This window comes from Diplotaxodon limnothrissa, linkage group LG18 (assembly GCF_057381915.1).
Source record: "Diplotaxodon limnothrissa isolate DT_005_m linkage group LG18, D_limnothrissa_male_GT1.1, whole genome shotgun sequence".
Lineage (NCBI taxonomy): Eukaryota > Metazoa > Chordata > Actinopteri > Cichliformes > Cichlidae > Diplotaxodon > Diplotaxodon limnothrissa.
The window spans coordinates 9,984,240-10,005,019 of NC_140613.1; the positions used below are offsets into that span (position 1 = coordinate 9,984,240).

The 20,780-nt window shown below is 40.5% G+C and overlaps 1 protein-coding gene across 1 annotated transcript in view; it reads right to left on the reverse strand.

Moving 5' to 3' along the window:
- Window positions 1-75: 75 nt before the first annotated feature.
- Window positions 76-20,780, reverse strand: part of usp33 (ubiquitin specific peptidase 33) — a 28,817-nt gene continuing 8,112 nt past the window's right edge. The window contains exons 2-24 of the mRNA XM_085376954.1: window positions 19,723-19,821; window positions 19,528-19,581; window positions 19,357-19,419; window positions 15,849-15,998; window positions 15,564-15,672; window positions 12,255-12,324; window positions 10,692-10,805; window positions 9,167-9,245; window positions 7,527-7,971; window positions 7,275-7,415; window positions 6,971-7,086; window positions 6,520-6,692; window positions 6,326-6,396; window positions 6,204-6,237; window positions 6,058-6,103; window positions 5,765-5,945; window positions 5,478-5,604; window positions 5,132-5,301; window positions 3,181-3,262; window positions 2,957-3,065; window positions 2,209-2,311; window positions 1,449-1,517; window positions 76-1,259 (exon numbers count right to left, since the gene is read on the reverse strand). Of these exons, the coding sequence (XP_085233080.1) occupies window positions 1,102-1,259; window positions 1,449-1,517; window positions 2,209-2,311; window positions 2,957-3,065; window positions 3,181-3,262; window positions 5,132-5,301; window positions 5,478-5,604; window positions 5,765-5,945; window positions 6,058-6,103; window positions 6,204-6,237; window positions 6,326-6,396; window positions 6,520-6,692; window positions 6,971-7,086; window positions 7,275-7,415; window positions 7,527-7,971; window positions 9,167-9,245; window positions 10,692-10,805; window positions 12,255-12,324; window positions 15,564-15,672; window positions 15,849-15,998; window positions 19,357-19,419; window positions 19,528-19,581; window positions 19,723-19,806 (2,748 nt within the window). The 5' untranslated portion in view covers window positions 19,807-19,821 and the 3' untranslated portion in view covers window positions 76-1,101. The remainder of the gene's footprint in view (window positions 1,260-1,448; window positions 1,518-2,208; window positions 2,312-2,956; window positions 3,066-3,180; window positions 3,263-5,131; window positions 5,302-5,477; window positions 5,605-5,764; window positions 5,946-6,057; window positions 6,104-6,203; window positions 6,238-6,325; window positions 6,397-6,519; window positions 6,693-6,970; window positions 7,087-7,274; window positions 7,416-7,526; window positions 7,972-9,166; window positions 9,246-10,691; window positions 10,806-12,254; window positions 12,325-15,563; window positions 15,673-15,848; window positions 15,999-19,356; window positions 19,420-19,527; window positions 19,582-19,722; window positions 19,822-20,780) is intronic.

Here is a 20,780-nt window from a genome sequence, read left to right on the forward strand (position 1 = left end):
TAAGGAGAAACAACATGCAGTTTAAGAGTGACACAATTAAAGAGTGGGCACAGCATTCAACATGTTTTCATCAAGTTTTAATAGTGTCAGCCAGCAAAAATCAGAATAGATCTTACTCATATGCAAAAACTTAGAGTACAGCATTTTGTTGACTCCCTAATCAGCCAACACATTTAAGCAACACTATGCCCATACACAAAAATAATGCCTTTAATTAATCAGATTGCTCATTATGTTGCTGATTACATTACTACAATGTGCTTTCTGCAGCTGTACAGTTTTAGTGAAGACAGATCTGGATTTGCGTGCACATATCATGAGCAGCTTTGCATTTACATGCACTTACATGTGATGTTCCACTAGGATTTTAATGTTCGGAGCATGCATTCTTAAAAAGTCTGCCTGCCACGTTTCCACAAAAAGAAAAAAAGATAATAATAATCTATTGACATCATGTTAAATCACTCCCTTCTGTTATAAATAACCAAGTGCTGAGTCTTGACCAACATACTATTAGTACTGGTACATTCAAATACAAACCAGACATCTGTGTGAGCATGCCAATTTGTACTTCTACAGAACAGTGCAAAACACAAAATTCATTCCTGAGACTAGTCAGCAATTAGTCCCTTCATAGCCCAAGTGTCACATTTTGCTTTCCTTGTCATTTAGTGAATAATACAACAGGAAATAAAAAATATGTGGTATATCTACAGCAAGATGTATTGTGATTCATCAGTATCGGCAACACAAGACACATGGACATAGAACATGTGCTCATTTGGTCAAAGAAGAAAAAAAACAAAACAATATGGCATTCAGTGGAATTTCTTTTAGCTGCACATATTTTAAATGCTTGGTTCTGAAAACCTGAAACATGAGTACTACAGTGCTAATAGAAATTTAAGAGCTTTTTATACAGATTTGTACAACATGACGACCCTTTTCAGTTAATTCCCTCTGTCAAAGGCTGTCACGCAGGAGTAAAGATGAGGTCCTTTGCTTGGATGCTTTTGAAACAAAAAAGTCAAGTGCAAAATAAAAGGCTTTCCGTTTCTTAAACGTTTTCGATGTTGTTGTGGTGTATTGTCAAGTTCTCAATTAAACGGAGCGAGTCTCCACCTCGATCTTCTCCTCTGATTGCGACGACTCTACTTCCTGGTGGCTGATGTTCGGTCGAACCGTCAGCAGCGGACCACCGCCGTAGATGGAGTGGAGGAAGTTCCACGTTTCCTCAGAGATCTGTCCTGAATCTGCTCCTGTAGGGTCGGTGCAATCACAAATGTATACATCGTAAACGTCAGCAACAGGAAAAACAGCTCTACAGTCCACAGCATCTCTGCAAGACTTGTTTGATGCTTTTTAAAAACCCATATTAAAATATTCAGACATACATTTCCTACTAAAACAGAAGAAACAGAATTACAACTTAAAAACGTTGCTTGTACCTTGTTTGAGTGTTAAATGGCCGTTCTTGTTTACTGTTATCTTTGAATTGTCGATAGGTCCCGGTGGGTCTGGAAAAAGACGAAGAAAAGAAAATTAGTTGTGAAATTACATACATCAGTAACAGAGTTATATTCTCATATCCTAACTGTATCAAAGAGCAATGATGTTAAAATGTCAAATGCTTTTGTCACACTACAAAAAAGCAATATCTGCTCCCCATTCGCTACAGAGAGAAGACAAATATTAGAGGAGCAGAAGTCAAGACAAAGAAAAAAAAAAAGACATTTGCAGGCGTGCCAGATGCAAGCTGTTATAAATAGATGTGACAATACAAAGTAGGGGAAGCAAAGAGAAAAAAAAATATGAGGACAAGTGGAACACCAATGAAATGCATTTTGACGCCTCATTTTGCTGGAGCAGGATAGAAACCCGACTCGGGGGACTAAAGCGAATTCTTTGAAGAAAAAAATCAAAAGAAGGAACGGGGACTCCACAGTTTCTTTTGAAAATGAGCTGTTTGTAAAAAAACTGAGAATTTGGATTTTCTATAGGAAAAAAAAAAGAAAAAAAATCTATTTGCCTTTTTTTTCCCCCCATATGTCGATGAAAACATATAGACTGGCAGTTTGTTCCAGAAACTCTGTCTCTCCATAGTAAATCGCATGGAAAACATTTAACCTTTTTAATCAGACATTTAAACAGGACTAGGGGGGTGGAGTAGGGTGGGGGAATGGAAAGGCAAGACCTCTGTCCAATTACCATTGTCTTTTCCTTTGACAAAGCCCTCCCACTCACGAAACCACTGCATGCTGATGCAGTATATGACCACTGGAGACTCCTCCTCCTGGAACGCCTTGTTCAGCTACAGAGGGAGCAGAAGGAGCCAGAGAAAGGGAGAGAGGAAGTGGGGGTGGAGTGAGAGGTAGAGACAAGAGGGAGGACGCAAAGGGGTGGGGAGGGGAAAGAGGAGGGGTAAGTGGGATGGGATAGGGGACAAAAAAAGGAAAAAAGTAAGGATGAAAGGATTGAGAGGAAATGGAAAACCAAATCAATTCTCTCTGCTAGTTACTCCAATTAGAAGACAGTCTTAAAACCACACTGCACCAGTTTCATCTCTCTTGGAAAAAGAAGAAAAAAATGACACATTTCTTGTTCTTCCTTTTTAGCTCTGTCTTACACTTACACGCACGCACGCACGCACGCACGCACACACACCTATTCTGAGCAGGCAATAACAGCTGCATCTGTCCCAATGCATTAATGATAAGGCTTTCATCTGGCTTGCACCTCTCATCTCCTGCTGGGGTGAACAGCATCAACACATGCAGCCTATCAACTGGTTAAATAGACTGAAGAAAAAGGGGCCTATACACACCTATGAGTCCTGGCTGCACTGACACACCGTGCATTAAAACACACACATACACAAACCAGTTTTGAAACTATCTAAATAAAGCCGCTGCTTGGACGGCTTTTCAGGGGAGGTGAGGAGTGGGTGGGTGCTTACCCTGACAAACATGTCCAGCTCTTGCTTACGCCTTTTCTCCAGTTTTTCTATCTCAGTCTGGCACGTGTGGCAGACATACAGGTGGTTGACAGCCGGTCCCCCTCCGTACCTGCGGGAAACAGTACATACAAACTCACACGTTACTTCAGCCAAAGGAATCGCTGGATCTGAAGATGCTTAAAGCCTCCAGCCAGTCTGAAAGCAGCCGTGTCGACTTCGTGTACCTGCTGTAAAGGTGATCCCACACGTTCTGCGGCAGCATCACTACCAGGTCATCGATGAATGTCGCTTTGTTGGGCGGCACACCTGATGAAACGCAGTGAAACAGCAGTCAGACGCTTGCAGTGTAACATTTTATTTTACATGAAATGCAACAGCTCGCATGGTTACAGATCAGTGCTGAGCTTAAACAGGGCAAGAAGCTCAACTATGCACAATTCTGTCAAATTCACTGCTCAAACTGTGCTACCAATATCATTAAATATTCTTCAGTTTCTCCTTTTTTCAGACCCCCAGAGCTTGTTATTAAAACTCCTTCCCAAACTGCATGTCTAAACTCCCCGCAGGGTGCGAGACTATGAAAAAGATTATTTTTTAGATCTCCACAGAAAGTTGTTTATTTTGCTCCAATTTTTGGCTTTTTCTTGAAAAACACTTCAGATGTATTTATTACAGCCTGTGAAAACCCACTGTTTAATGTCAATTATAGCTCCAGATGGAACTTTGATTTATTGTATAAATTAGGGACTAAAAGAGTTTTTGAGCTTAAGATACTAAAAGTCAGGATACGGTGGCAACTCATTCCTAAATTTCCAGATTTTTAAATCACCTCTCTCTTTTGATCCAAATATTAAACACCAAATAGGTTGAATAAGCCCGTAAGCTTTATTATTTATTACACTTACAGGTTATTGGGTCTCATTTCCTTCTCTAAGCTAGGTTACACAAATAATTTATACAGCAAAGCTGACCTGGGTTAATTAAATGTTTGTTGACTTTTAGCAAGTCTTTTTAAAACAGCAAGATCAAGAAGGAAGTGGGAGTAGGACAAAATAACAACCCTTCCATGTCGCTGCATTAAAGCTCTTTGAATTCATTTGTCAGCTTAAGTTCATCTTGACATGTGAGAAAGATATGAGCAGCAGTTTCCCCTAGACTGAAAATCTACACTGCTGCTCCCCCAACCCTCTTGAATATTTCATTGGGCCTTGTCTTATTGATTTATAATAGGCAAAATTTAATTAAGAACCTCTAATCTTAATAGGCAAACAACAAGGCTTGCAGTAGGACCCTGCAGATACTGAAGAATGTGGGGGGGAAAAAAGTGAACGTGCAAAAAAGCACTGAAATTTTGATGCAACGTGAAAGCCGAGATAAGATAATGAACCAAATAATGAAAAGTGACGTGTGAACCCTAAATAAATCTAAAATGATCTTAATTACTCAGTGTACCAGGTAATTAAAGTCTTTAAATTCGCTTCTTTAATCTAAGATACTTTGACTAAAATGAACAATTCAAAGAAAAATTAGTGGTTTTTTTATGTCTGCACCAGCACCATTTTACAGCTGTTTATTTCAAAAAGTCCTCCTGGGAAAACATGCAGCCAGAGCTTCTTGATGGAGTCTTAGTGTGTTTTTCATGGCACACTTGAACAGGAAAGTGAAAATAAGCTGTGATGTTTTCGGCTTTGCACACAAAATAAAACAACTGGCTGCACTGCCACAAAGCAATCATGGTTTCACTGCACTGATATTATCTCTGCTTATGTACCTGACTAGCCAGTTATTATGTGCTTAGGTGCTGGTGACTACCAAGCAGGAGGGAGAAAGCTGTAAGTGCTTATTTACAGTGTGTAAACACATTCTCTGTTCTGCACAAATTATTTTTCAGTTACGTCACTTCCATTCGCATGAACCCTTTTAGGACTTTTTTCCCCCTTTCTCTGCTAAAAACAGAATGAAGGATCATCTTCACAGAGAGAAGAAACCCCTCCCCCTCTTCTGAAGTTGGAAATGCCGTTGTCAGAATCAGAAATCCAGAGCGAGAACAAAAGCCAAAGCTGTGTCAAAGTCAAAGCAAAACGTTTTGCACAAAGCATTTAGACACAGGGCGAGGAAAAGGACAATCTGACCTCCGAGTGGCTTCAGCAGGAAAACTGACATTTTCATACGCACCTCCATGCAAACACAGGAAGTCATCATTGGAAATGGGCCCTGGCTCGGCAAATGTCTTGAACTTGTTAAGCCACTGGCGGGAGATGTAGAACTGCAGAAGGCTGGGCTCCATCATGTTGAATAAGCCCGACACCCTCCTACGTTCTTTCACTGCATCCTCATTGCTCTTTCTGGGACAGAAACAGATCAAATATTAATCAGTATTTTAGATGAATAAGCAAAAGTACGATCCAATTTTTAATAGCTGAGCAGCGTAGTGAATTTTAAAATGCTACAGAGATAAATGAGAGCTTGTTTTTACATTTGTTCAGGTAGGAGTTATAGAAGTACAGTGTGCCAGGCTTACTTATAAAAGAGCACGTAAGCTTCAGCATTCTGGACACAGGCTTCAGACACCTCAGTCACACTTTGGTCGTCAAATTCATACCACAGATTGTTCACATCATTCCTGCAATAGGCTATGTAGTGGCCATCTGGGAGAAGACAGGGGGATGTGTTAGAGCAGCATTCACAAATCTATCAAGTAAGTGTGAATTTTATTTCCAGGGGAATGAATGCAGGACACTCGTATGTGCCAAATGGTGGCAGCTGCCCTGGTCTCATGCAGAAAAGGGAGTGACTGCGCCCACTCACTGCTGGCAGTGCCATGATGACAGATGACTGACAGCAGGTCGTAGCTGGTGGTCTGGGCGGAGCTGTCTTTGGCCAAGAAAGGCTGCAAGTCCAGGCCCTCGAGGGGGAATGACACATGGGTGCTTATCTTGGTGGAGAACATCAGTTCGTGTCTGAAGCGCTTCAAGTGAATACACAGGATCTGAAGCAGGAGAATGAAAACATTTCTCATTTCAGAAGCTTGGCATTTGAAGACATATTGGATAAATATTTGGATTTCTTCATCATATAAATATCTAGAAATGTCAGTTTACCTCTGGCAAACTTTGCATTTTACAAAATTTGACTCCATTTCGTAATCTATGAGGGGGGAGGAAAAAAAAGATCAATGAGAGGAGCAGTCATTGCAGGTGCAGTCCATTTAGATCTCATTTTAGTTAATGTGCAATAAATTACTCACTTCTTGCATTTTTCACAACTGTACATGTTATCTCCTAAGGGAAAAAATTAAAAACACAAAACAAACAATTATTGAGACATCATTCTTGATGTTTGTACTGGCACAACAGTACACCCGCTTACCCTTTAGCTCATCTCTGGCAAAGAAAGCTGCAAGGCAGTCTTGTAGTGTAACCACTGGACCCCAGAACCAACTAACAGGAGAAACAAACACAGAAGGAGGTGAATTTTAGACAAAAACAGAAAGCAGCTACTGAGTGGTGCCTGATGTAAAAAACAAATAAATAAAAAATACAGCATATGGGTTATAGACACACCTCTTGATGTACTCCATGACAAATGCTATCCACCCCTGTGGTGCATAAGCTTCCCCGCAGGAGCCAGCTTTTACCAGGGAGGTTTGGTGGGTGGATGAGTGGAGCTTGGCCAGGTCTTCCTTCCCTGGAATGGGCAACGAGATATCCTGGAAGTTCTCCAGGGTCACAGACACCTGATGGCCACAGAAGGTAGAAGTGTAATGGGGTTGTTGTTCTTTTTTGCTTTTTCATTTGTTTGTGTTTTTTTTTTTTTTATAAGGATTTGTCAGGAGCTGTCACTTTGCAGAATTATCCTTAAGGCGAAAATGTCACTGTGATCACAGATCATCTTTCCTCCCATCATCAGAATGGCATTTTTTCTACCTACTCCTCTGTTGCGGCTCAACATCTCAGCATTTTCATTAACATTTCAATCGGATCTAACAACAAAAAGACAACCAAAAGCACTAACCCGATCACAGGTGAGGCACTGTACTGAGCTGACAATGGTCCCGTCGAACACGTCTGAGATAATGCTGCGATATTTCTTCTGGCGCTTGTTCTTTGGCGGGGAGAATGTGGTCACTGCTGTGAGAAAGCAGACAGAGGCAGAGAAATTTGAGAATACAGTACAGCATGTCTCACACAAGAGTCAGCAAGGATAGTTTTGGGATACTGTTACCTTGCTAACCTCTTTATATTTACAGTTCTTATTCTGGGTACGACTCCCTCTCATAATGGAGATGAACTCGCTGGCACTAAACAAAGTTTAATACCTTTCTTGTGTGCCGGGTTCAGACTGGGCCAGCCAGAGGCTGCTTTGGGTGGACTGCTGGACATTTTGGGAATGTGCCCCTCCATGGGGACTGGACTTTGTGGTCTTGTAGTGTTTGGCATTTGGATATCTGGAAAGCAATCTGCAAGAAAAAAAAAGACCAAGGTTTAGAGACTCTTAAGGTCATAAATTTAGCCGTGAATATCAAAAAGTCATCCCGTGAAATATGAGCCACTATTTCTCATGTGTTTACCTGACGCTCTGCCTTGAACCTTGATGGCTCCCTGGCTGCTGATAATAGGCGTGGTCTCTGTAGTGGTATCAACATCTTTGTCGATGTCCACTCCAGTGCTTCCACCCGTAATGCCATTAGTCCCGGAGCGATACAGGTCATTAATCATGTTCTTCTCCTTCTGCCACTCCCTATTGGCCTGAATCTCATCTTGCTCGGGAATCAGCATCTCTGCTTCGTTGGTGTCATCTATCAACGCATTCCCACCCTGCACTTCATTTTCGGCCCTCTCGCTGCTACCGCAGGACTCACATGACTGGAAGTCATTGTCTGACTGGCTATGGTTGTCCTCCTCGGGACTGTCGTCCATTGTGATGCTGTGAGACTGGTCGCAGGGCTCAGGTAGCTGCTCCTTCAGCTCTTCATGAAGCTGATCCATTAAGCAGCGCAGAAACTCCTGGGAATCCTACAGTGCAGTTAAACACAAAATATTAGCAGGGCAAGATATTTATTCTACTATCTTGGTCACCATAGCATGTGGAAATCAGAGCTCCTTATAACTCACCATTTATTCCTCCAATATATTACTGAGTTTGACAGGCAAAGTGAAGCACATCTTCTTCCAAATTACATAAAACAACCACTTCACCTCCGTGTTTATCCCAATTTTGATCACAACATCTGAAACCAAATGCTCATGAACGTGTAATCAAAGTTAATGAACCTCAGACATCCAATCTCCCTCTTCAAGCCAAATGAACTCTCCTCTCACAGGAGCTGGGGAATGTTAACTTCATTCAGAGCGATGTTTAATCCAAGTCTGTGCAGCCCAGCGTGGCGTGACAAATGAATACTCTTCAGCTAAAACCTCTGAACAAACAGTGGCCAGCCAAGAGGAAACAGGCCTCTTTTATCAATTCACCATTCAGGCTTATAAATCCCTTATTTACAGACACCAGCCAAAGACACAAAGTGCCTCAATTTAACTTCTCTGAAAAAACCTTTATGTCCATAATGCACAAAACTTTGCTTTCAAGTGCCAAATGGAATCAAATCAAGCAATTTACCTTTAGACCAGGTGTGTGTGTGTGTGTGTGTGTGTGTGTGTGTGTGTGTGTGTGTGTGTGTGTGTGTGTGTGTGTGTGTGTGTGTGTGTGTGTGTGAGAGAGAGAGAGAGAGAGAAAGTGCATGTTAGTGACTGAAAAGGCAGAGGATTCGGTTTAGCGGAGTGAGTGCTTTGAGCTGGAAAAAAAAATGTAATTTCTGTAAAGGAATAAGAATAGAGTGATACGGAGGGAAATAAGAGAGACTATAAGATCTGGGGCATCTTAATAATCTGGGGTCAGACTGATAATAACCCCAGCTCAGCACAAAAAAAACAAAATTATCAAAAAGAAAAAGATCAATAACAGGCCTATTACATTATTATAAAAGCATATGATCTTTCATCATATTTCAGACAGATATTATTATTTCGTACAACACAGTCGTCAAAGGTTTGCATCATATCACCTGCCGACTTTATGACAAATGAAAGACTCAAATACGCTGTTTGGCTCTAGAAAAAGGCTCAAAGTGTGACAAGTGTCCCCATGTTTTTGTTTTGTTTTTTGCATTAATGAAAACATTGCACATTCATTTCATCATCTGGGATGACCCACCTGCTGAGCGTATCCTCTAAACATGGGGTTTATGGCTTTGATCCCCTGGAACAAGTTGGTTGGGACCACATAGGAAGGTCTGCAATGTGAGAAAACACAGCCTGATTTAAAGATGTAATTTTTTTTGCACGGGTCACATGTAATGTTGAGTGTGAAATTAGAAACAGCAAAACTGCTCTCATGTGAAAGACTGTATATTAAAGATGGACACAATCAGCATGATTTTATCCACTGTTTTGCAAAGTATTTAAAGTTTGAAATTTTTTTGCTGTCACCATCTCAGCTTTGACAACAACAGAGGGCTGGATCCAACTGAATGGCTTCGTGTTGGGCCTATGAGTAATTTTGCAGAATATGACTGTGTGTTGTAGCAGTGTACTGCCACCAGGCGGGCAGTGTAAAAATAGATAAAAGAAACATTGCTGCTCAAAGTCATATTAAGCAAAGAACTTCTTTGTAGTGAAGTGAAACTGAGTGTAAAAACAACAAAATGTCTATCACAGCCAACACACTAATTTTGTTCCATCATTTTACTGCGTTTCCTGTTTAAGTGAATTTTTCAACCAGTCAGCAATCATCATCAACATCAGGCTGCATGCCATCATACCAAAATCCAGAAAGAACTGAGCCTAAAGTTGAGAGACACTGCGTGCTGATATGACAGTGGCTTGTCAATCACAAGCTAGGTCTGTCTAAAAGTGCTCCAAGCCTTTTTGTCCATTTTGACTTAAATGAGGAGAATAATTGACAATACACATATCATATTGTCCCACACGCCATCAGACTGTTTAACTCCTCCCTGGAGGGGAGAGGGAGGGGAAACAGGAGGACAAAGGAGGGGGGAACAACTAAGCTGTAGTGCCTCTTCACCTCACTGTGCAATACCTTTTGTGCAATACTTTTGTAAATAGTCAACGGTGCAATAGACTCAATACTTGAAATGTGCAATTCACTTGTATTTTTATTCCTATTTATCCCCTTCGTATATTTTATTTATATTGTCTCTGTATTTATATATATATATATATATATATATATATATATATATATATATATATAATATTCTGTAACTCTGTAACTTCTGTCGGTGCTGTGCTTTTTTGGAAATCGAATTTCCCAGAGGAACCCACCCGAGGGATTAATAAAGTTCTATCTAATCTAATATAATCTAATCATTTTGTATTCATTAAAACTCTAAATTTGTAAGAGACCATGAATTAATGGATCAATTGGGAAGTAAGGTCATTTTTCCACACATTTTTCTTAGTGCTGTAGTGAGATTAACGCTGACAGCACAAATTCTTTTATAATCACACACAGAAATTGCCCCTGCTGGCCACTGGAAATAATCCAGGACTTCCAGGTCTGAAAAGTGACCTGCATCCATCTTTTATATACATTATTTGCGTCATTTTCTAAACATCTTACTATTCGACTGGGGTGGTAATGAAAGCGACCCTGAATTCCAACTGTGGCATGGAGGCATGTTAATATTCATTCTTCAGTCATGTAAATAACCAAATACCTGTTCTTGTGCCACAGATCTGACACCAGCTTCTGGTAGCTTTTGCAGAGAGCGGGCTTCTTGTCCGTCCTCACCAGGCCACCACATTCTACAAAAAACTGTGTCAGGGGTGGGCTGCAGAAGGAGGGGGACAAAAAAAAGAAAGGATGAATATATCACATGCAGGAATAAACGAGCCTTTACCAAATACTGTCCTTCAGCAAAACAGTTTGTCATTGGTTGTCATTACTGAAGAGTGGAGTGAAGTGTGTAATTTGAAAAAACAGAATGTAACAATCAACTTTGACACAGGAAGAAAAACAGAGCAAAGAACAATACTGCATTATTATAATATGTAGCATTTGTAAAAAGCTTTTTTGATACCTTAGTATTATCATACTACTCAAGGTTAAATGTGTGTTTTCAATTAGACTCTAAGATTAAAAAATATTATAAAGAACAGAGATCCAGAGAGGTTTCATTCTGGCACATCTACATAATGTTGCCTTCACTTTATTTTTTATTCATTTCATTTAAATTCATACTTGAGTCATTGAGTGATATCACAAATTCCCAGAGGTTTTGTCTCATGCGAGAAACTGCCTCACACAGCTGAGAGTTGAAGGACATCAGACTGGCTGAAAAGAGAAACAGCTGAGGGGATTTTACTTGACGAATACAGAATGGACGGGAATTTGCACGAAAGAGACAAACTACAGGATGAATAAGGCATGGAGTGTTCCCTTCCCTTGGCAAGAGAAAAGTCCTTAGACTTGCATAATGACCCGAAAGTAACTGAGGAACGCTACGCTCACACAAACAGACATCAAAGCGAAGTTTCAGGAAAAGGTCCCTCCTTCTGCAGCTGCGTGAGTCAGTTCTTCCTATTTTTGGAATGTGATTTAGATTGCAAATTTTGACCCACATGTTTTCCCATTTTTACTTACATCCAGACACAGCATCATCCATTTAATTTAAACATTTACTGGCCCGTGGGTAGATGGTATTAGAAAGAAAGAAGGGCTTTGCTTTGTTGTTCCATGAAAAATAAAAGCAATAAGACAGCCTCGAAGTTTGTTGCAGAGCTCTAAGTTAAGTGACCACCGCAAATAAGCCAAACATGAGCAGTGAATCACACAGATTGGCACTTCAATAAACAATAAAAGATGAGTCAGACTGGAAGAAAAACAATAAAAGAAAGAGGTAAAGAAAGAAAGAAAGAAATGGTGGGAAAGGAGCAAGAAACACATGAGGAGAAGCAACAGAAGACTTGTGGGGTGGTAGAAGAGTTGGTGTTCATCTGTAAGAGAAGACCCTACAGGGAACTCCAAAAGGCCATTTCTGTCATCTCAAATGGTGCACTGCAGCAATTTTCACTCACTCAAATGAGCACAGCCGCGGTTGTTTCTCACAGTCAATAAGAGGCAGTCAGATGGTGTATAAAACTGCAAATGGCTATTGAATAGGCGCGTTAACAGTGTGAGAAATGAGAGGAAAGTTAGACGAAGAAAAAGCTGTCTGCGCAGGAACAGTGGGATAGACAGGTAGACGCAGGGACAGAAGGTGGATAAACAGCAGTCTCACCAGTTGGACAGGGCCTGGAGGGCAGCGTTCATGTAGCAGGTGTTGCCTATATTCTTCAGTCCTGTCAGGCCTGACGGAGACAGAGCACACCGGGGAAATTAAAGTAAGCCTTTCATCAACTCCTCGTAAATTTTAATGGCAGACAGAAAGTGTCTACATTTTCACAAGACCCGTTTCATTTCTGAGATTAATACTTTACAGCAGGGGCAGGAAAAAGTGCCTGCCTAGTGTATTTTAGACACAGCTGCTGTGGCCTGTGGTCTCCACCCCATTACACAGCTCATATTAATGGATTTTATCGCTCCTACTACAATTCAAAGTCTTATTTCTGTTTGGGGTATAATAACAATGGTCTAAGTTCTAGAACTTCATTTGCCATAATGTTTTGGGGAATGCAAGTGAGAACCTATGTTTCTATTTATTCAGAGTCCAGCCTTCATGAGTTTTGTTGCACAGCCACTGCACAAACCACATTAAACAAGGTCCCAGCATGCACTTGTCTCTTTCACCTTGTGAAACCATGGCCACAGGTGATAAAATGTAGAACAGGGATGTGCTTCATTACTCAAATGTTGCACCTATAACAGCTGATTTCTGGAGTATATACACAACAACAACACTTTTGATAAACCCACCAAAAGAACGGATTTCCACTGTTACACACCAACATTCAACATGGAAGCTTCTGGGATGACAATCCCTCCCATCCACAGGGCACAAGGCAGTCAGTGAATGGTTTAATCAGTATGAAAATTATGTCTGATGGACAGTCACCAGAACTTGACCTAATTAAACACCTCAGGAATATGTGGGTCCAGTGCCTTCATCAAAACACCAAATGAGGGAACATGCTGTGCTGAATTGTGTCCATTCCTGCTGTAGCGGTCCAGAGATGCGTTTTCCTTTTATAAATATGTCGCCCACATATACGACCAGCCTGTTCTGCAGTGCACATTAGTTTTCAAAGCGTATTCACCATGCTTCCTAATCATATGATCTGCATGTGTGACAAAAATATCTGTGAAGCAGTGCCAGTGCCCGAGCTGCACCACATGAGGCGCAACATAACATATGTCATTTGGTGGAGCCTGTGTGCAAACATTACTTCCACAGTGACTTTGGTGGGACAGAGCTGACAGGAACCCACTGAGCTGCACTGCCGCTCATAGTCCTGCTTAGCAGCATTGTGCAGTTTACCACAGTTTTTGGCACTGCACGTCATCCTAATTTACCCTCATCTGCAGATTCATAGCTGCAAGTAAATCATTGTTAGTTGATTTTGTTTGTGTTTTAAATATATGTTTCAGATGACTAAGGGGGGGGGGGGGGGGGGGGGGGGGGGGGCTAGGCAACACATTAGCTGGCTTTTCTCAGCTCTAGTTATTTGAAGACTGTTTGGTGCATCAGAGCCGTTAAAAACACTCATCTTATTGCAAAAATTTACTTCTCTGTTTAATTACATTCATAACATTCGCTTTGAACTAAACCACCTGCTGATTACCAAGCTCTTGCATTTGAGGTGTTCATCTTTAATTTCGTCAAACTTGGATTAAAGAGGCGATAAAACACAATTCAATTTTTGTCACCCCACTGACTTCAAAAGTATTTGATTTTAATAATTAAAAAGGTGTCTAAGGCAGCAGAGCTTCGACTTTTAATTAGAAGATTTGAATATAAAAATGCTTCACTTACGGCCTTTAAGCCGTTTTCACTAATGAACACAGGACACTGTCCGCAGCTGAACTCTCTCTGCAGAAAACAGGCAGAGATGCCGTCTGACTGTTTTTCAGACACATGAAAACAGTCAAACGGCACAAATGACTTCTGCTCGCTCACTGTGCAGTTGCCTGCTTCCTTCAACTGAACATTGCACAGACTTCATACTGGGGAGCTGGCACGTTGACGCATGTTCAGTGTTTGATCTGAGCGTGCGGGACATGTACCTCTCATATCTACCTTTGTTGGTTAATATTGTGAGAAACTGATTGCAAGTTTGCCAGTTTGTTGAACTTATACTTCACATTTTTGCAAAGGTCTTGACTGATTTTATTTGATTATTGTGCCACACATAAAAGCAACAATGTCAGCTCAAACAGGCTACTGGACATCTTTAACCTTTACCTAGCAGAGTGTATTCATTTTTTTGATTTGAAATATATTTGTTACCATTAATTTGTCATCTCTAATAACCTCTTTATAGTTTTTAAAGGACTTGGCCCATTGGTGCAACAAGGACAATGGGTAGTTCATGTTATGTAAATGGGCAAAAGTATTGAACGACACTTGCTAGTCTTTGCATTCAGGTGTTTTTGGTCTGATTGTCACAGATGAATAAAAATCAAGCCCCTAGCCATGCCATGTGGTTAATGCCAAAGCTATCATTAATAAATTAGCCAGGAGTAAATCAAATAAACAAGTCTGATCTCTTGGCAAAGTATGCCACAAGAAAAAAACAAAAAACAAAAACAGTATAGTTGTTTGTTTCAGTGGACACGAGTTGTGCCGTTTTTTTGTTTTCTTGGTTTTTTAAACTAACGTTTTTTTCAATAGGAAGAATATTTTGTCTCTACAGCAGGTACAGTATGCCCATGCTTTTGTTCAGGCTTCTGCAAGGATGTATCACTAAGGCAACCAAGAAAACAGAGCTTTGAAACAAGTGTCAGCCTCTGTAATTTACCTCAAACCTTTTTCTGCCTTTTTTAGTGTGGAAATCTAAACACAACGCTTTTATATCCAGACTAGTAATTTTAATGGCTAAACTTGATAATGGTAATTAATAACATATTTTAAATTAGTACCATATCCAAAATAATAACAATCTGTTATGTGGATGACTTGAACATGGATCTCTGGACCAGATTATCCTAACTACCATAAAAGTCCAGCTGTCAAATGTGGACTTTTCTTTGGGCTTTCAAAAGAGGAAAAATGTCCATTTTGTGTACACAGTCAGAAATCAGGACATGTCAGCTGAAGCAAATTTAAAAATGGTCTTCATCGACCCGAAAACCAGGGTCAACAAACACAAATCAATAGATTACAGCACATGAATATTTCATGAACTGCTGTATGACTGTGTTAAAACAAAATCTGCTTAAACTGCTGCTTAAGCTGCAGTAAACACCACCTCTCGTGGCAGATGTTATGTTTTTTGGCCGTCTGCCACAATAAATGGATGTGTTTAATATAAAATCTAAACTAGCTGTGTTGATTTGAATACTTTAATTTGAAAATGATAGTATTCATTAATAAGATCTATCAGCTAACTCTTTGTGACACTGATGTGGTAATCACTTAAACACAGCTCACCTCTGGCACGTATGTCGTCTTCCTCTTCCATCTCCATGTCTATGTCTTCACAGCCACCATTAGAGGGCACTCTCAGGGAGGTAGGACTCCCAGGGGCCTTGTTGCCATCCTGTAACAGACACACATAAACCTTATAATAAAAGATCTTGTCTAGGAAATAAATAACTACAGTTTAATTGTTACTGGTGGAATTCCTCATTCGTGAATATGTAAACCAGCCTGTTCTACAAGTAAACCGTATCTTCAAGCTGTGAGATAACAATAGAAAGGAAGCCTGGCTCATACCTGACCCACGTTCTGCGGCAAGGGGAGGGGTTTGCTGTTGCTGTGGGGTGAGTGAGGACCTAGTTTACGCTCCAGGAAAACTTCCTTGCCACAAGCGTAGCACCACACACGAAGCGTGGTCAGGTTCACCGTGAGGTTGTGTCTCGTGTCCTATCCAAAGAAATAAATTCTATTAAGACACGTGTCAGAGCTCAAAAACAAAGTTTAACAAGAACACTGTGTTAACAGGAGCAGCTGACACACACGCCCCTGCTTCGTAATCTTCAGCGCAATCTAACAACCAGCATCTTGTAAAATGGGTGGTGCTGCTTTTATATATAAAAACTAAACGTCTCTCCTGGCAGCTGGACTAAAGTTATTCTGGGAACAGTCCAACTAAATCATGGGGTGAATAAACTCATGACTTTTCTTCTCAAATTAAATTAATTTGAAAGAGAGTTTGCTTATTTAGCACAATTTCAAATCCACCTAACTTCATAGAACATTAGTGCAGAACTAGTTTGAGTATATTATCCAAATTATTTTGTTCCAGGTATAATTTGTAGATCCTCCCTAAGCACGCTAATAAACTGATACTTTCATAGCACCTTTCTACTTAATTCAAGCACTCAAAGCATTTCCATACTACAAGTTTCATTCAACCAATCACAACAAACAATGATACATCACTTTTATCTATGTCTAAGTGCTTTTTAGTTAAACATTCACACTCCAATGGATGCACTGGGATTCAGTATGTCAAAGCATACGTTAACACATGGAATGGAGGAGCCGGGGATCAATCAAGGTCGTCCACTAAACCTTTTCTTTTGGTAGATGACCCACTCATCTATCAATCATACATTTACTGCTCTGAAAATAAGGATAGGATACAATCACTGAATGTCTGTGTTTCTGTTCAACATGTGGCTTGCAGAACAGGCAGATTATAGATTGTAGCTTTATTGAACCATCAAAACAACATGAGCAGGTGACAGAAGTAATTTGTCACAGGAAACAAAAGGCAATACAATAATATTTTTTCAAATCCCTTCAAAGACCTGTTTCAAGTTAAACCTGGATTTTAGGCTAGGGTAAGAGTCTGGCAATTAGTTGTGATGGTTAGATTTCAGGGCAAGACACTTAGGAATAAATTAATATCAATGAATGTACCCCTCCATCTACACAGAGATGGTAACAGGGAAACAAACCATCTCAAACTGGGCGCAGCACTTACACTGGTCCATAGTAATACACCACCCAAATTTGAAGTAGAAACAAACAAACAAACAAAAAAGGATAGACTTCAGAGTATTTTAACCACAGTCAGACTAAACTGGATGTCTCAAGTCAAAGGTGGAGATCAAGGCAGAGCGAAGGCTAAAGGGGAAACGTGGCGCAGTTCTGCTGACCCACTGCTGTTGGGCGGGTTGACACGAGACCGAATAAGAGCAGCAGCACACACTGTATTATTCATCGGGCCTACATTAGCCTTCCCACAGCGGTGCAGAGCAGAGCTGGCAGAGGTGACACACTAGACTGAGCACAGCCTCGAAACACCACAATTTAAAACATTTATAAAGGGAAGCATGCCAGGTGGGGCATTCATAACAAACTGAATTCACAGAGCTTTACAGCATGTTTTACCAGCATATATAATATTTAACTGTTTAAAACAAATTCAGCTCCTTGTTAATTATGATATTGCGTGAGAAAAGGGAATAATGCAGTAAAACCTGTCCCATCACAACAACTCATGCCTCATTCTCAAGCTATTTTCAAACTAAAACTAAAAACACATTCGTGGTGTTGTGGCAGCGTTGGCCGCAATAAAACATCTGCTTTACCCTGTGATCGTCATAAGGAGGTGGTTGGATCTAGTTTTGTGTGTCAAATAATTTAAAAAAAAAAACAAAAAAACATTTGACTGTCAAGTCTCCTTCCTAAGCCTCTTCTGTCTTTAAGAGTGAAATAACTGAGTGCTAGGAAATGCAAGAGGCTACCATTCTTCTTCTTGTGATCCAATCAGGAACTACACTTTCAGAGTACCGGCAGCTTGAAAGTAACTGGAAAGCTTAAAATAATTTTCTTGAAATATGCAGGAGTTTACTTTAAACATCCATTTTTAAATGTATAGTGGAGTTTGAAATACAAACAAAAGCAAATACCTATTTAAAGCTAGACAGTGTGGTATTCATAGGAATAACTGAGTATCCTCCACTTTGAGAGACGGTGATAACTGGAATTAAAAGTGCAAAATTAAGAAGATGAGAAAGCAAGAAATGAAAGATTTTTGTTTCCCTTCCTCTTGTCACTGCTTTTGCTGGGGGGATATTTTAAATCATGTGACTGTAACTGAATGTGAGATGATACAGCAGTGCCAGAGGGATTTAATAACACAGTATGAGCGAACAAGTCCACTGAGTCATCAGTCAGTCATTATCTTCCTGATGTATGTACTGAAGCATCACATGCACCTCAGCACTGGTAGCAGGTAACGACCTTAGACCACCTTTTACAGAATTTCAGCAGAATAGTTTGATTTCAGTGCTTAAAACCTGAAATTTTTTTATTTTTAAGCTGTTTATCTGCCTGCTAATGTGCCAAATAATAAAAATGTACAGATATTGAGTTTTGGTCAGCTCTGTGATCTATAGCTTGACAAAAACATAAAAACAAAAACATTATCCCCCTTTACTACTGTGTCACATACAATCTGGCAGTAGTCTCCATCACTGCGTAGTCAAGAGATTAAAATGGTTCTGTCCCCTCAGGGCTTCTGGAGCACTAATTAAGCATGGTCCCTATTCTTGAAAGATTTAGATGGCTTCAACTGGAAAGAAAGGCGAGCACCGCAGACAAATGTCCCAGATAGAGGATCCATATTAAATTCATGAGCGATATCATTTAAAAAATGGCCAGCTAATATTAAATTTCTCCACCAGTACCCTCTGTATCCAATATCCCTCTTACAGCCTTTTCCAGATACAGACTTAACAACGGATATAGTAACAGCCAGAGCAAATTACATGTTTTCCCCTTTAGTCCTCCTGTCCCCACATGGCCCTAGCGTGCTGGAGGAAAAGCTTTAGTCAACAGTGAGAGCACCAGAGGGTGGATGAGCTGCAGGAGGGGTAGTTACTGTAGCCATGGAACCGACAGTAATAGTGAGTCTCCTGCACTTCCCAGAGGAAAGGAGATTAATAATGGATGATCCACTGCTGAAACTGAACTGGATGTATGGAGATGTGGCCAGACAGAGTTGGCTTGATGGTTTTTGAGAGCACGTGCACTTCAAAAGCTAAAAAGATGCACACTCGGGCTCTTTGACGAAGAAAAAACAATAAAAAATAAAAGTGGTGCTGGAGGTGCTTTTATTGCAAGTCATGACTCCTGGGACCTGGTATTCCTGAACTACCATCTGTTCCTCATCTGCTTCTCCTTTGGTTGCATGTAATTTCGATTAAGTTGCATGTAATTTCAAATCCTGATACAATGGAAACGCACTGGAAAGTCTGAGATGTCTCACCTGTGAGTGAACAGTGCTGTGGTCAGCATGAGATTCTCCACAACCCACGTAGGGGCATCCATTCTACGGAGAAAATTAAACAGGGGATGCAGAAAAATGAAAATGCAGTCTAATGCGGATACTTTTTCACCAAGCAAGAGCAGCATTTTCCAGCAGCAAACATCGTCTTACCTCCAAACAGGCCCATAAATTTGGTCCACCAACTTTACAGTCTTGGCACTGGCCCTAGAAAAATGTAACACCCAGGTCAGGGTTATTTCATTTAAGGTGAGAAAGTACCAAGACAATAAAACCAGGCTTGTCATGCAGTCTTTGTTATGCTGCATAGCACTTTTAATACAACAGAGGGTGGAGAGTGTCACTCACATGAGATTTTTGAATAAGTTCTTCCTTGGTGATCTCACCCACGCAGTCCAGGTGGGGGCAGTCACAGCTGGACACCGGTGGCATTGCTCACCCACTGGTCTGAGGATGTGAAAGAGAAAGAAAAACAAACCAACAACATTTAGTCCATGACTTGCAATTTGAGTTGAGTGACTCCGAGTTAAAACAACAACAAAAAAAACAAAACAAAAGAAGAACAATACAATGGAGGGTTTCTTGTCTTAAAACTGCGCTTCTCAACCGTGTAATTGATAGCTGACAGTGTAACAGAGGATATATTTAAAAGAACAACTCTGATGACAAGCAAGACAGTCAGGCTTCGAGTAACCTGACTCATCGCCTCACAAGATAAATTTTTTCCATGGCTGCATGACTGGCAAATCCCCTTATTATCAGCCACTGACATGCCAAGCAGTGGATCATGACACAGTTGTCCAGCTCATGTCGAACAAGCAGTCGCATCATAAATGACTTTAATAATGACAAGGCAGACTGCTGAGATTTATGAATGAGTTAAGACCAAGCATCAACACCCAGGGCTGAAAAATAAACCTACTCTGGAAGTGGAAAACAATGCCACTCCTCTTGAATAGCACAGACGCCATGAAAAGACAGCCAGCTTCCAGCGTGAAACATGAAGCCAGTGGTAAACAGTAAAACAAACTGGTATGCATCTAATGCTATTCTACTTTCTGAGCCACAGTCACACATATTTATATTGTGGTTTTATTCTATGGCTTTAAGAGGTTTTGTTCTGACAAGTTGGATCCATGTAGCGGTGCTGTCTTTTGTGGCCAGCAGGGGGCGACTCGCCTAGCTGCCAAAAGACTTCTGAAAATAAAATAAAAAAGAGAACACCCCTAGGCTCCCTTCCTCTACGACTTCTGTGAACACTTTCCTGATGACTTCACAGACTTAGTCGCCAGTTTCAGGTTATACTGAATAAAACATGTAGTTATTTTAAGGCGGTTATTCTAAAAGCCAGAAACAATTATCTAGGGTATATTATTGCCAAGAACCTTTGAGTGTCTGCTGTGCCT